Raw genomic sequence first — 14,845 nt, forward strand, 5'->3', positions numbered from 1 at the left:
TATTTTGTTTTATCATTTTTATTAAGAAAGATAATTCTTTGTTTTGATATTTAAAAGATTAATATTTTAAAGTTAATATTTTAAAAGATTCATTCCCAAGTTGAATTATTCATTTTAAGGTTTCATAGCCTTGTATGTTATTCCATATTCCAAAACAATGCTAGAGTAGAAAGATGACTGGACTAAACTAGGTTAATTTATAGAAAATTATTTAAATTATATAGAGCCCAGATTCTTTACCTTCAAAACTAGCAGCAATTGAAATTATTTTCTAGATAAAAATTTCTACTTGTAAGGCATAATGATAGCCGTTGACTAAGTATGACAAGTTTTATGGGGGGCACATGTAATAAAATTCAACAAAAGTACATTTTTAAATGATGTGCTTTAAAAATCTGGCCCTTTTCTTAGTTTGCATGACCTGCATGAATTCTCACATTTCCCCAGCCCCCTCATTGTGAGAATCAAAATAATGTTTGTGAAAGTGCTTTGCAAGATGCAAAGTTCTTTATAAATAGAACAGTTCCTACACTCTGAGACACCTGCAGAACAGCAGTTATGTTACTGTCTTAGGACATCAATTCACACCTTTTATAGCACACCTTGAAGCAATTGGAAATGCCTATGATAGTGAGAAAAGCAGAGATAGTCTCCCAACTCATGTGGCAATAAACCTTTGATCACCATGCTACGAATATCAACCCTTACACTAGGTAACAGATGGGAAATCATTTTCTTTGATTTATGTATTTATTGAATAGTCAACATTGAAATTATGGAAGAAAATAATGTCTTATCTTTGAAATCTAGACAGATCTATTATGTTATCATTTAGGAAAGTAGCTTACAAACTGATCATACTAAATCATAGAAAACTATACTGATTATTCTATAGTTTGTATTTATCACATAAAGCCATGAAATTATCAGGCAATGCATAAATTCTGCACTAGCTTACGGGAGAAGATGAAGTTTTAAAAAGTTATGAATTTTCTATGGGCTGTGATAGCTACCAATCTATATTAACCACTTTTCTTTGCATCAAGGAACAATTGATAGCAAAATTGTTCCCATGTGTCTCTGTTGAAGAAAAGGTCTCCTTACAATGGCAGGAAACTTGTCCAAAGAGCTTTACTATTTATTTATTTTTTTCAAAGTGAGCATATGAAATCACCTGCTAAAAACTAAAGGAAAGCTTTGCGGAGAGACACTAAGCAAGTAAGTTCAACACAATTAGATCTCAGTTTAAGGCAAATGCAATGCAAAAAAAGAAATTATACGTTATATCATCTGATCCCTTTCTGGAGCATTGAGGTGTAGTCCTTATATCTCATTCTAGTCATCTTACCTACACTCTGCCTTATTTGGAAAGACACTTGGAAAATTATAGATGAACTTTTAACCAAACTGATTCTAATATTTTTTCATGCATGTATCAGCATGTGTGAACAACTATTTGATTCATTTTCCCAGCACTCTTCAAATCATACAAAATATAAAAACATAAAAAAGAAAAATAATAGATTACAAGCCCTAAACAGGAGCAGCTTATTTATATTAAAATATAGAAGGCAAATTTCAAACATGTGTTCTCTGTGACTCTACATAGAAGTAGGACAACCAGAGTAAAGGGTGAATAACATGCTTTGTGATCAAGAAAGAAGGACTATTTCTTTTTTAAAAAATATGTTTTTATTGATTTTAGAGAGATTTGAAGGGAGAAGGAGAGAGGGAGAAACTTTTATGTGTGAGAGAAACATTGATTTGCTGCTTCCTGCACGCACCCTATTGAGGATCAAACCAGCAATTTGGGCATGTGCCCTGACTAGAAATTAAACCAGTGACTGTTTGGTGCATGGGACAAAGCTTAACCAACTGAGCCATACAGGCCAGGGCACAAGGACTCTTTCTTGAAGGTGAAAATCGGCAAATATTGAAAGAGAAAGTTGTTTGAAGCAAGAGAAATGGATAAATAAAACCCTATGATGGGAACTAGTAGACACTGGGATTCTGTCAAAGTAGCATCAGAGAGCTTGGAGGAAAGAGTTCCAAAGCGGAGTGGGTAACAGTTGATAGAGAGCTTTGAAAGTCTGACATGGAAATTTTATATGATAATTAAAAGAACTATTCTATTTGTTTCCTTGCCATTGGAATCAAATTCACAAAGAAGTCAGACAGAAAAAAGACAAAAACCATATGAGGTCACTCATGTGGAACAAAAAAGAAACAAATAAACAAACAATGAGTTGAAAACAAACTCATAGATACAGATAACCAAATAGTGGGTACCAGAGGGGAAAGGGGAGAGTAGGGCAAACTGGGTAAAGGGGGTCAAATATGGTAATGGGTGAAAATTAGACTTTTGGAATTGAGCACATTGTAATGCATACAGATATTGAATTATAATGGGGTATACTGGAAACTTACATGCTATTATTAACCAATGATACCTCAATAAAAATGTATCCTAGACTCCATAGCCTGTGGGTCAACCTGTGGGTCGCGATCCCTTTGGGGGTCGAACGACCCTTTCACAGGGGTCACCTAAGACCATCAGAAAACACGTATATAATTACATATTGTTTTTGTGATTAATCACTATGCTTTAATTATGTTCAACTTGTAACAATGAAATTGGGGGTCACCACAACATGAGGAACTGTATTAAGGGGTTGCGGCATTAGGAAGGTTAAGAACCCCTGCTCTATAGCATGGGACACATATCTTATAAACTACATGACGAAAACACTTTGCTGTGGATCAGAGAGGGAAACAATTAGGATATTGTGCATAGGAAGATGCTGGGATACTTCAAACAAAAACTAGTAAGGATCTGCCCTGGCTGGTTTGGCACAGTGGATAGAGCGTTGGCCTGTGGACTAAAGGGTCCTGGGTTCGGTTGCAGGCTCCTCCCTGGCCTAGGCCCTGGTCAGGGCTCGTGCAGGAGACAACCAATAGATATGTTTCTCTCACATTGGTATTTCTCTCTGTCTTTCCCTCTCTCTCTCCCATTCTCTCTAAAAAGAAATGGAAAAAAATATCCTCAGGTGAGGATGAAAAAACAAATCAGGATCTGGATTGAGATAGTGGCTTTAAAAATGAAAGAACAATCGTAAACATAGGATAACAGAGAAATGAGAAAGACAACAGGTCAATCGTATTTCCAAGTAAGATACACAGCAAAGAGGAAGGCACGTTTTGTTTCAGAATGCTTTTATTGGCCACACCGATTTCTCACCTGGTAGTGTTGAAGAGTCCAAATATCAGTGGGTTCTTATGATCTCTGGTATGTAGCAGAAAAACATCCTCTGAAAAATTAAAGATCATTACATTACTTAGTATTTTTAGTCCTCTTTGCATGTAAAGAAAATCATTATAGATTGTATGATATAAATTTTCATGTACGGCCATACAGCAATGACCAACTCCCAACAGAGTGAAACACTTGGCTGTTCAGCATGACTTTGAGCTGAGCTTCAAGGAAGGACTAAGCAGTGCTACCTCGCTAATGAGAGGGTCTCTCTTTGGTCCTGTAACTCTGTAGAGCTGGCCAAAATGAAAAGAACAGAAACGTGCCCCTAGATGGTTTTCTCTATGATTAGAGTATCCGCCTTTGGACCAAAGGGTCATGGGTTTGATTCCCAGACAAGGGCATGTACCTCAGTTGCAGGCTCATTCACTGGCCTGGGTCAGGGTCAGGGCACATGTGGAAGGTGACCAACTGATGTAACTCTCTCATCTCTCACATCGATGTTTCTCTCTCCCCACCTCCTCCCTCCCTTCCGCTCGCTCTAATAAACTATGGAAAAATATCCTCGGGTGAAGATTTAACATAAAAATAAAAAGAACAGAAAGTTGCTCACAGATAGAAGTCAAACAATGCAGACTTTTCATCTGTGCTAGAGACAGTGAGGGTTATAGAGCGGCATATACATCAGTGAGTTAAATTTAATTCTCCCAATATTTACCTAGTTCGTCAAAATATGTATCAATTCCATTCAGTCCTGGTACTGAGCAAACCAGTCTCGCTTTTAGGAAAGTGCTCCACTTATTCACCAGTATTCTCTGGCCTCCCACATCATTCTGTGAAAAAAAGCAAAAAAAGCAGGTAAGTGGGTACCTAAAGAGCTTTTAGCAACAAGAGATTTTGCAGTATTAAACAAACCTATAGATTTTTCCTTTACTGCGGAAAATTTAGCATAAATTTCAAATAACAGATGCAATTCCCCATAATATTATTTTTTTTAGGTTTGCACATTCTATCTGGTCAGTGTAGTTTCACTCTAGTCCTTTAAATATACTTTATAAGTATTAAACAATGTTAATAGAGTGGTCTCTCCTAAATAAAATAGTGGCTTTTATAGTACAGTAATCTTTATTATTTTATTGAGAAATAAACAACTTATCACATAAACATAGAAGCATACATTCCTTTCTCTCCTTTAAAAATGAGAACTTAAATATACACACATAAACACAAACACATAATATATAAATATATTTGTAAACACATAAATCATGTGTATACAATGACATATATACAAATCTCTTCTTAAAAATACTCATTAAATATCTTTTTAAATATCAGAGTACCTTCACATGTGCAATATTATTAGCATTGTCTCAATATATATTGCTACTTCAATTGGTTTTAAATGTTCTCAACCTATTTGAATATCCAACAAACTACAGATGTTTTTTTTCTACAGAATCAACCAACTGCATGGTTGAAACATACTTATGTAAACTGCTTAGAATGTAGACTAAGAAAATTAAAAATACTTTGCTTAAATTATTTTTTTAAAATGGAGCTCAAACTTCCGTGAGGCAAGAAGTACAGCTTAATTACAGACTATTTCTTTAGTATTGCTTTGAAAATGGGGAAATTATACAAAATGCAAAGCTCTCCTAAGAGAAAACTTTCACTAACTGAAAAATAAAGATTAGATTGTAAATATAAATTTTAGGCAGCCCACAGAATAGTGGAATACATTTTAAAGTAGAAACCTACTATACCATTAACAAAGCCCTGACCATAAATTGAGACAAGCAAGCTTAATGAGAGAGAAATGCATTTCGCACCATGCAAAGTCGCCCCACTCTGGTGTAAATTGCATGGGCATTGTTTTCCGCCTCCAGGGCCTTCTCAGTAAAAAAGAAATACACTTTGTTGTCATCTCGATCTTCATTGTCAGGAATCATATATGAACCTACAAATTTTGGTTCTATAGAAGGAAAAAATAAAAGAAAATTGAAATAGTCATTACAACTAAATAAGTTATTTTAATCAATAATATATCACATGAAAGTTTCAGTTTAACTTTCATTATTTATAAAGAAATGAAATATTTTCCTCAAAATTTTATTTTAAACACTAAAAATCATGAAGATATTTCCATTTTATTTGCAATAAACTGTGTTTTTAAAAAAAATTAGAGGACAATTTAATTGGAAAATTAAAGAGTCAAGGTGAAGAAAAATTTGAACACCATACATTATAGACTTGAAATGCATTCAAAGGACAGATGGTAGCCTCCATAAGACCATGATGGTAGCCTCCATAAATAATTTATTCCCAGACATAAAAAGTGAATGTAAATATATGTAAATATTTTAGTTAATAAGTCTTTTCTTAAATTCATGAATTATATAGTAGCCTAGTTCATGGAAGACCATATTAATGCTAAGATAGAAAATTTGAGTTTTCGTGTTTGTGGTCTAAAAGGTGTGAGTTAATTGCCTGGTTGGCATGGCTCAGTGGTTGAGCATAAACCTATGAACCAGGAGGTCACGGTTCAATTCCCAGACAGGACACATGCCCAGGTCACAGGTTCGATCCCCAGTGCAGGAGGTAGCTGATCAATGATTTTCTCTCATCGTTGATGTTTCTATTTCTCTCTCCCTCTCCCTCTCCCTCTCACGTCCTCTCTGAAATCAATAAAATAAATAAATAAAAATAAAAGATGTGAGTGAATTTTGATTGATATGGTAGGTCAAATATTTTAATAATAACATAGTGCTAATGATACTATGCACTTTAAACCTTAATAAAAAAGCTGAAAACTATGAAAATGCTCATCTTAAAATGACATTTTAATCCCCGGTTGTACCACTGTGCTAAAATATTCCTTACAAATAATTATGTGTGAATGAATGGCTAGTGATTTTCCTAACTTTTTGTTTCTCTCTAAAGTGCAATATAATCCAATTAAAACAAACAAAGCAATCAAGTCATCCAAAAGGATACCAATTGATAAAACAACTTATTGGGTAAAAGATTTTACTTTTCATATATCTGCTTTGTTTTCTCCATTTCAATCCTGATTTCTAAACACTGTTATAAATGTAGTACAGATTTATAATAAAGGCAAATCATTCTGATATAAAACAATTTACACATATCATCCTACATAACAAAAAGGTAATATGCAAATTAACCCTCACACTCTCACAAGATGGCTGCCTACAACCAGGTCGGGGGGGGGGGCGGTTAGTGAGGGACAAACAGATGACTGAACAGCAGGCTGCGTGGGGTGACCAGGCTAGCGAGAGGGTGGGGGGAGCAGTTAGGGGCGATCAGGCAGGCAGATGAGCGATTAGGAACCAGTGGTCCAGGATTGTGAGAGGATGCCGGCAGTCAGACATCCCCCAAGGAGTCCCGGATTGGAGAGGATGCAGGCTGGGCTGAGGTGACCCCCTAGCCCCCTGCATGAATTTCATGCACCGGGCCTCTAGTATATAATATTTTAGTTCACAAATATCACTGGTTTAAGAAATCCTAAATTTTAAACCCCCTAAAATCTATAAATTACATTTGGAGTTATTTTCATCACAATGGCAAATTCTCCATAATTTCTAGACTTGTGTTCAATTCCGATGGACATACTCTTTTCTCCTCAAACCTACCTTTCAACAGGCGCTCATCATCATGCTCGGTGCGGATGTGGGCCAGTCGTCCCATGCTCCGGAAGATGGCAGCGTCTCTGCCCCAGTAGTCACTGTAGAGTCCAGTAAACAGTTCGCTGCCTACGTGGAGACATCGGTGAAAAAGAGTCAGTGCTTGTTTCTGGATCTGAGGGCCACGTGTAAGCCCCAATTACATAAAACCACATCTAGGTTTACTATGAATACAACCTTATGAAATTATTGTTATTGTCAAGGGCATGCATGGTATAGTCAGTCTGTCAGTTTCAATCCTGACTCTGCCACTTACCAGCTGTGTGAGCTTGCGTAAGTTGTTTAACCTCTCAGTTTCCTCATTTATAAATGAAAACACTCAAAAGGGTTAAAAGTAAAGAACTTAAAAGAGTAACTGGCACATGTTCAGACCTGCATAAGCATTTCACAAATAACCTGGTTTGATCTTATTTTACTAACCTTCTTTTAACCTTCATATCATCAGGTTATTATGTTATTTATTATTATGATGATTATTATTGGTATTTTATGTGAGTCAGCTAACTCAAATCCATTTTGTAACAGGAAATTGTTTCCATCAACATGATTTTAATGTGGAAACTGCCAAGTCTGACAAAGTTGTATACTATCCAACTAGTTGTCATTTAATTTGTAAGTTTGTTGCTTAGATAGTAAAGCTATGGAGTTCATAATTCAATTGATCAGTCAACATAATGGATGAAGTTAGCTGCGACATGCGGTGGAGGTTGCAGACTTAAAATCAGACTGAGGAATACATAAACGTATGCAGTATCTCAAGAAATGACAATGTGTCTTTGGAGATAGCAGGAAAGAAAGACATTCAAATAGCTTATGAGACGAGAAAGAAAAAGTTCAACAACTAGAAAAATAACATAAGGATATAACTGGAACCCCGAAAGACCACACCTTTCAAGCCTAAGGACTAGGAGTCCTCTTTTGCCAAAGTGATAACGAAAGGTAATCCGTGTGCTCATCACTGAAGCCAGAGGATTGGTCTGGGCCTCTGCAACTTTGATGCCCTTAATCTCTGATTGAGAAGCAACTGATAGCAGATCATTGGAAATAGCCACCTCAATTTAGGGTGCTAAAATTATTTTCTTAATGAGTGTCATATAACTGTGGTCAAATATAAAAATACAGAGATGATGAATACACTACACTTAAAGTATTAATGCTTTTCTGTTAAATTTGGAATGTGTACACATGGCATGTAAAGTGCCTCAAAATTTAACAGAATTTAAATGAACTCTATTTCCAGTTTCATATATGTTAGCTGTATACTCAATTTTAGAATTTGGATTATTTAAGGAACAGGTACAAAAATTTGACCCAAGTATGTAAACAAAGTTTGAAAGAACTTGAGTGTCACATTTATAAGTTTTACAATAAAATTTACATAATGTAAAATTTACATTATTTTCAAGGTGAATCCTTTAAAACTTTAAAAAACTTAAATAGCTTAAATATATTTGTAAGATTTGAAAAGTAATCAACTAAGTTATAAATGGGACACTTTGTAAGGAAATTCATTTTCAACTTGAGTTAACTAATATACTCTTTAAAAAAAATAAAGATTTTTGTTATACCAGATTTAGAAATAGAATAATGAGATATAAGTTGAATTCAAAGACTTAAGACAGATAAGTTTTTATAAATGTAATTATAATAAACTGTTTAATTTACAAAAAGGAGAAGTAACTCTGTTTTACTGTTCTCAAAATTCATTATGGATACTTAAAAACTGTATAGAATATAAATACATGTTTCTCACAAAGAAATTTACTTTTAAACTATACATACTATTTAAAAGAAAGATAGAGAGAGAAGCAACTGGGGTAGAACATTAATAATTAATAAATCAAGGTAAATGGTATACAGGTATAAATCTTATTCTCTTTCAATTTTTTTTTGTATTTAAATTTTTTCAAGATAACAAGTTTCATAAAATAGCTATACTAATTGAGTTTACCCTGTATGCTGAGAGGTGTTTAAGAAAAATAAGAAAAAGTGAAAAACAAAGATGCTTTACATCTAGACTTAAGAAAATATAAATTGATAGAGAAAATTCTATCAAAATTATTTAGTCCTGGCTGGTGTTGCTGAGTGGTTAGAGCATTGGCCTGTGCTCTGCAGGGTCAAGGGTTCGATTCCTAGTCATGAGCTCCATTCTTGGGTCGCAGGTTAATCTCCAGCCCCACTTGGGGCACCTGCAGAAGATAACCAATCAATGTGTCTCTCTCACATCTATCTCTCTCTTCCTCTCTCTCTCGCTCTCTCTCTCTCTCTCTCTCTCTCTCTCTCTCTGTCTCTGTCTCTCTCTCTCTCTCCTCCAACCTTCCTCCCTCCCTTCCACTCTCTCTAAAAATCAATGGAAAAATATCCTTGGGTGAGGATTAACAACAACAACAAAAAGAAAACCCCAACTCTCTTAAACATATTCTTTGGTAATAGAAGGGGGAAGTAAGCAACATAATTTATGTCAAAGTAACTAGTGCTGTTTTCACCTGAAATTTTAAATCCAAAAGTGAAGAGAAAGTATTTTGAGATAAAATGCATTCAGCAGTGAGGGATATGAAGCATACGTGGGATTCTGCACTCCTTGAACGTGGATAAGAGTCATGCTGAATTCATTAAAAGGCCTTGGGCATCATCATCTTTATGGCATTAATGAATGAGTTGACCATAAAAGAGTTAACTATTGAACCTCTAGAGTGAGAATTTTTTTGATGTAGCTTGTTTCTAATTATTATACTTGATTACATTTCTCATCTAAAAATAAATAGGCCATTTTCTAAAATTTTCCTAAATGTCACTTATTTTTCTAATATGGACTGGGCTGAATGTTTAATGTATAAGGAGGACAAGCTTTCTTAAAAATCATGAGTTTTCTATTTCATAAGTTTTAAATATTTAATTCCCTAAAATATTCCTAGAACTTTCATACCTGAAATTGTTGTTATTATGGGAAACTAATCTTTATATTAGTTCTCGTCAATTTTATTGTACTCCGCTCAATTTCGGACATTGTATCAAAGTTCTACTTTGAAAAAAAATTAAGTAAATTCCATAAAGTTAACAAACAAGTACCTCCAAGAGCCACTAGATGGCAACCCTATGATACCAAAAAAATACTATATTTAGGGCAGGTTTTCTGCACAAAGAAATAAAAGATGATATATTACCACTTTTACCCAATTTCCCTTTTTTGTATCCAGATAAAGAAAATAGTTTGTGAACAACTCGAATAACACAATATGAACTGTATGACTTAAACTTCAAAGAAGTTAAACAGGTGCTCAAATCTATATGCTATGTAAACTGAACCAAATGTGTTTCTACTAGAAACATTAGATTTTCCTCAGAAGGAAAAGATTCTCCTTTCATATCTTATTATCAATGTGAAGAACAAAATAAATCCCTAGTAACAGATAATAATGACATTTGGTCAAATACTCCCCTAAGAAAAAATAAGCACTCTAATGAAAAATAATAAACTAGAATAAAAGTTTAGGCCCAAATGTTACCTAACAGTAATTAAATGAGCAAAAGTAGTCACCATCATTATAATTAATAGTATTTATAATAAATATATAGTTTCCAGGTGAAAACTTTACTTTAAAACTATAACAATTTGGCATAATTTAGAGAAAATCTGTGAACCAATATGTAGATATTTTACTGAGAGCAAAAATAACATCTGGATCAATCACATTTTCATGAATTAAAAAGAAAATAGTGCCATATAAATAGTAAAATAGGTTTTAGAGTTTCAATGATAATATCAGAACTACCCAAGCTTTTGGTGTCCTATGTCTATAGAGACATGATATTTAATAACTATTAGCTTAGCCAAAAACTGGTATATAATCTATCTTGATACTCTGAATATATATAACCACTTGATTTTTATGCCATGTTATTTTCCATTGTTAGCGTATGAGCTTCTGTTGGTAATTGCTGTTTTGTTGATTTTAGATGGTCAGGTATGGTTATAATTAAAAAATAAAGCACATCTGCAGGGTATTTTGACAGGTGACTGTCACTTATCATTGTCATGCTCAACAATAGTCTCTATGTACAGAGACAAGAAACCTGGCAAACTAAGCCTCCAGATCGAAATCTGCTGTTTGACCTTGGCACAACCATTCAATGTCTCATGGTCTCAGTATCTGCAGGATCAGAGAGATCTAATGTGATTTCTTGAGCTGCTAAGTTTTTATGGTCTCTCTGTTGCACACCTCTTCCCCCTTTTTTGTTTTGTCTTGTTGCTTTTGCCTGAAATTCTTCACCTCCTTTCCTACTTCTTCTCCCAGTTACCTGGCGATTGCCCACTTTCTTCCTTAATCCTTCCATGACCAAACTTTTGTTAGTATCATCTTAGCTTAGTATCATCATAGCCCCAAGCCTATGTCCATCATATTGCTTTCTGACTATATTTTATTTAACTCCTTATACGTTTGACATTATGCCTCACTAGAATGCAGACTTCTTGATGTGTCTTATATATTCTTTTGTACCCAGTACCTTGCACGGTGTCTGGAATACAGAAAGCACTCTATAAACATTTGTTGAATCAACGAATGGCACAATCCTATATAATAAAAGCCTAATATGCTGTGTCCAACTGTTTGTTCCACTGTTCAACCAGTCGCTATGACGTGCACTGACCACTAGAGGGCAGATGCTCCGACCTGTAGGTTAGCTTGCTGCTGGGGTCCAGCCAATGGGGACTGGACGAAATGGACTGGACACTCCCTGCAGTTCTCCTGCAATTCCTCCCCAGCCTCTAAAATATTTCTTCTAACTAATTTCCTTTCAATGTGCATGAATCTGTGCACCAGGCCCCTAGTGAACTAATAAGTGAATATATCCAAACCTCTTTAGGTATTTAAATAAAGAAAGCGATGAAATACAATGAGAAAAACTCAGGATAACATTAAATTTTTCAAAACTTCTTCAGGGGGAAATATCAAAAGAAAAAACTATTAGGTATTTATATGAGTTAGAGTTTTTCCTTGAATTTTTGCTCCTCAAGAGGCCTTGTTATTTAATTATTTTCATTCATGAATATAAGGATTCTATTTTCTTCTATTACTTGTCCCAAAACTTTCAGCCCTCCAAAAACTGTGTCTACACTAAATTGTTTATATGAAAAAATGATACAGCTATCGACTCCTGGCAATATATAGAAACAATTCCACTGTAAATAATTATAAGTTGAAATGCATAATTAAAATAATTTTGTATATAATACTTTTTAAATAATACAAGCTCTATTTGAAGGGTTAGTTAAGAGTACTGCATTGCCTTAATATTTTATGGAACTTTCCACTTGCTTTGTTCATGGACTTTTTAATCAGCCAATTGGAGACTTTACTCACCATATTGAAAATATCGATCTCAATTGTTTAGTGAGAAAAATTCACGGTAGTTTCTCATGCCCTCTTTATCTTCTTACGGTTTACTTAAGCATTTCTTCTATTTATGCTGTAAATGTCTCCAAATCTAATGTGAAATACATTTGCCTCATGGAAAGCAGACGGTTAAAGACTGATTTAACTGCCTCATTTCATAACTGAACTATATAATTTTGTTAGAAAATTATTCTACTTTAGATGCATTATTTGGCAGAATGACTATGACATGTGTAACTGCAAACAGAAACAAAACACACTCGGAAGATAAATACGGGTAAAAATGATCCACATAATCCATCATCCCAGTTCCCCCTCAATTTGCTTAGAATGCTGAAATGGGAATGAATGTGTTGTGTTTTGTTCTTCGTTATGTAGTTGCTGTGCAGGCTTTTTGTTTGTTTTCCTTTGGCAGATCACCAGCACTAGCTATCAGTGTTAAGAAGGTGGCTCCCGAGGCCTGAATGAAGAAGGAAAATGTTCTGAGCCTCTTTATTGGCATCTGCCAGCACCCAAGGCAGTACCCTGAGATTTCTTGGTGGCAAACCGGTGAGATTGATACTGACATGGTCAAACGAGATTCCTAAGGGAGAGGATGTCAATGGGGAATTGAAGGGTAGAACTTCTTTTCTTATGACTTTTTATTTTGTTTTGAAGAAACCTTAAGCAAAGTATTCAAATAGTTCCTTGGGGACTCATGGTTATGGCCAGAAGCAACAGTGAGCATGTGGATACCTGGCATTCTGCCAAATCTGAGAGCAGCAGTCTGTGATAAGAAATTACAGATATTCTTTAGGGATGGGAACATGGTAAGGGAGCAACTTTAAGTCTAAGTTTCTATAAAGTTGCAATGAATTCAAGACACAAGCCAGCACGTTCACTTGTTACAATTATAGAGGCTGTAATTACAAAGACATATTTTACCTTCGTTTATTTTTTAAATTTATTTTTCTATATTATTAAGTTATATTTTGTGGGAAGAGATCCATTTATAACTCTGCTCTGAATTATATTTAAAATAAACATTTATTGATTAAAAAGGTCTTAATGATATTAAGAGCTTGAAATAATCAGTTAAGTTTTCCCTGCATGTATTTCAACTCCTTTTCATTCAATCAACATCTACCTTTAAGTAACAGAATTTGTAATGAGGAGACATATTCACGAAAGTCTCATTACTACAGATAAAAGTGCAGGAAGAAAATTTCAGTGGCTGTAAACTTTTGTCGATTTATTTCCTGAAAATAGTAATACAGGACAAAAAAAATAACATAAAAAGAAAATTTTAGTGAGTGTGAAATATCTTATTGGTGGTTACTTGTTGAAATAATTGTTAGCAAGTCTTTAATTTAAGGAGTATCTTAAAAATAGCCCAACCACAAAGCTCATACTTTCAAAGCAAAGTGGTATTAAAAGGTACAGGGCAAATTAAAGTGGTCTATCCCCCCGAAACTAGTAACATGTAACATGAATGTTAGTACACCTCAGATGTGGTAGGTATTAAGTTATGCCTGGAACTGACAATACAATCTGACTCAGAATGAAATGCATTAAAAACATGGTAATAGAATGGACAAGGCAAAATATAAGAGAAATCATAAAGTTACCATAGATGTTATCAACATAAAAAGGAGGCTATTGCAATAATGCATCATACATCATTGATTAAAAGAGTCAGCTATTATCTTTCCTTCTGGCCAAAATAACATATAACATACAGAAAATGTCTCCTGAATTTTAATATTGTGAGTTACCAAACCTACCAATTTAGTACCAAGTAAAATACTAAGTATCTTTGGATGATTTGAAAGGTATAGGCAAGTGATGTAGCAATTCATTTACTAAATATTCATTGTTTCAACAATCTTTTACAAACCAGGTTCTACTATCTTGTATACTTAAAACTACTTTAAGTATACTATTAGTAATCACAGTAGGGATAAATGTGGTTAAACATTTAGAAATATTACTCCTAGGATATGAACTTATATGCCACTAAAATAAATTATATTAATACTGAGTGAATTTTGATGAGTAACCCTAATTAATAGATGATTTCATTTTTCATTTTGATTGCTTTCTGAACATACAGAACATAGCTCAATAAGGAGCTTGTTTTACTCTTTAACTTCTGTTTCACATAGAATCATTACAAGTTATTAACATTTTACTAATAAATTACAAGTTTAATGAAAATGTATTGGTTAACTTGTTTCACCTAGCAAATAATCTTCATTCTATATTCAATTTTCCAGGAAGATTTTATTCTATGTCAATGGAATCTAAAGGAAGTGAAATACAAAATGTATCTAAAGTTAAGAAATTATAAGAATGTCTTTGATTTGCAAGCACATTTTTTTTTGTTGAGAGCCCTGGTAGTTTTATGAGTTTTGTTACAAATTCAAGTTGTTGTGTTTTCTTTTTTTTTCTTATCATGAAAGTATATCTTAATGTGAGCAGGCATTATATGCTAAGTTTGACCTATGACTAAC

The 14,845-nt window shown here is 34.1% G+C and overlaps 1 protein-coding gene across 1 annotated transcript in view; it reads right to left on the minus strand.

The window, feature by feature from the left end:
* SEMA3E (semaphorin 3E) overlaps positions 1-14,845 on the minus strand; it is a 220,421-nt gene that overhangs the window by 34,030 nt on the left and 171,546 nt on the right. The window contains exons 6-9 of the mRNA XM_081101912.1: positions 6,907-7,026; positions 5,083-5,225; positions 3,969-4,083; positions 3,239-3,308 (exon numbers count right to left, since the gene is read on the minus strand). Coding sequence (XP_080958038.1) covers positions 3,239-3,308; positions 3,969-4,083; positions 5,083-5,225; positions 6,907-7,026 — 448 coding nt within the window. The remainder of the gene's footprint in view (positions 1-3,238; positions 3,309-3,968; positions 4,084-5,082; positions 5,226-6,906; positions 7,027-14,845) is intronic.

The sequence above is a fragment of the Myotis nattereri genome (assembly GCF_964212035.1).
Source record: "Myotis nattereri genome assembly, chromosome: 11".
In the NCBI taxonomy this organism is placed as follows: Eukaryota; Metazoa; Chordata; class Mammalia; order Chiroptera; family Vespertilionidae; genus Myotis; species Myotis nattereri.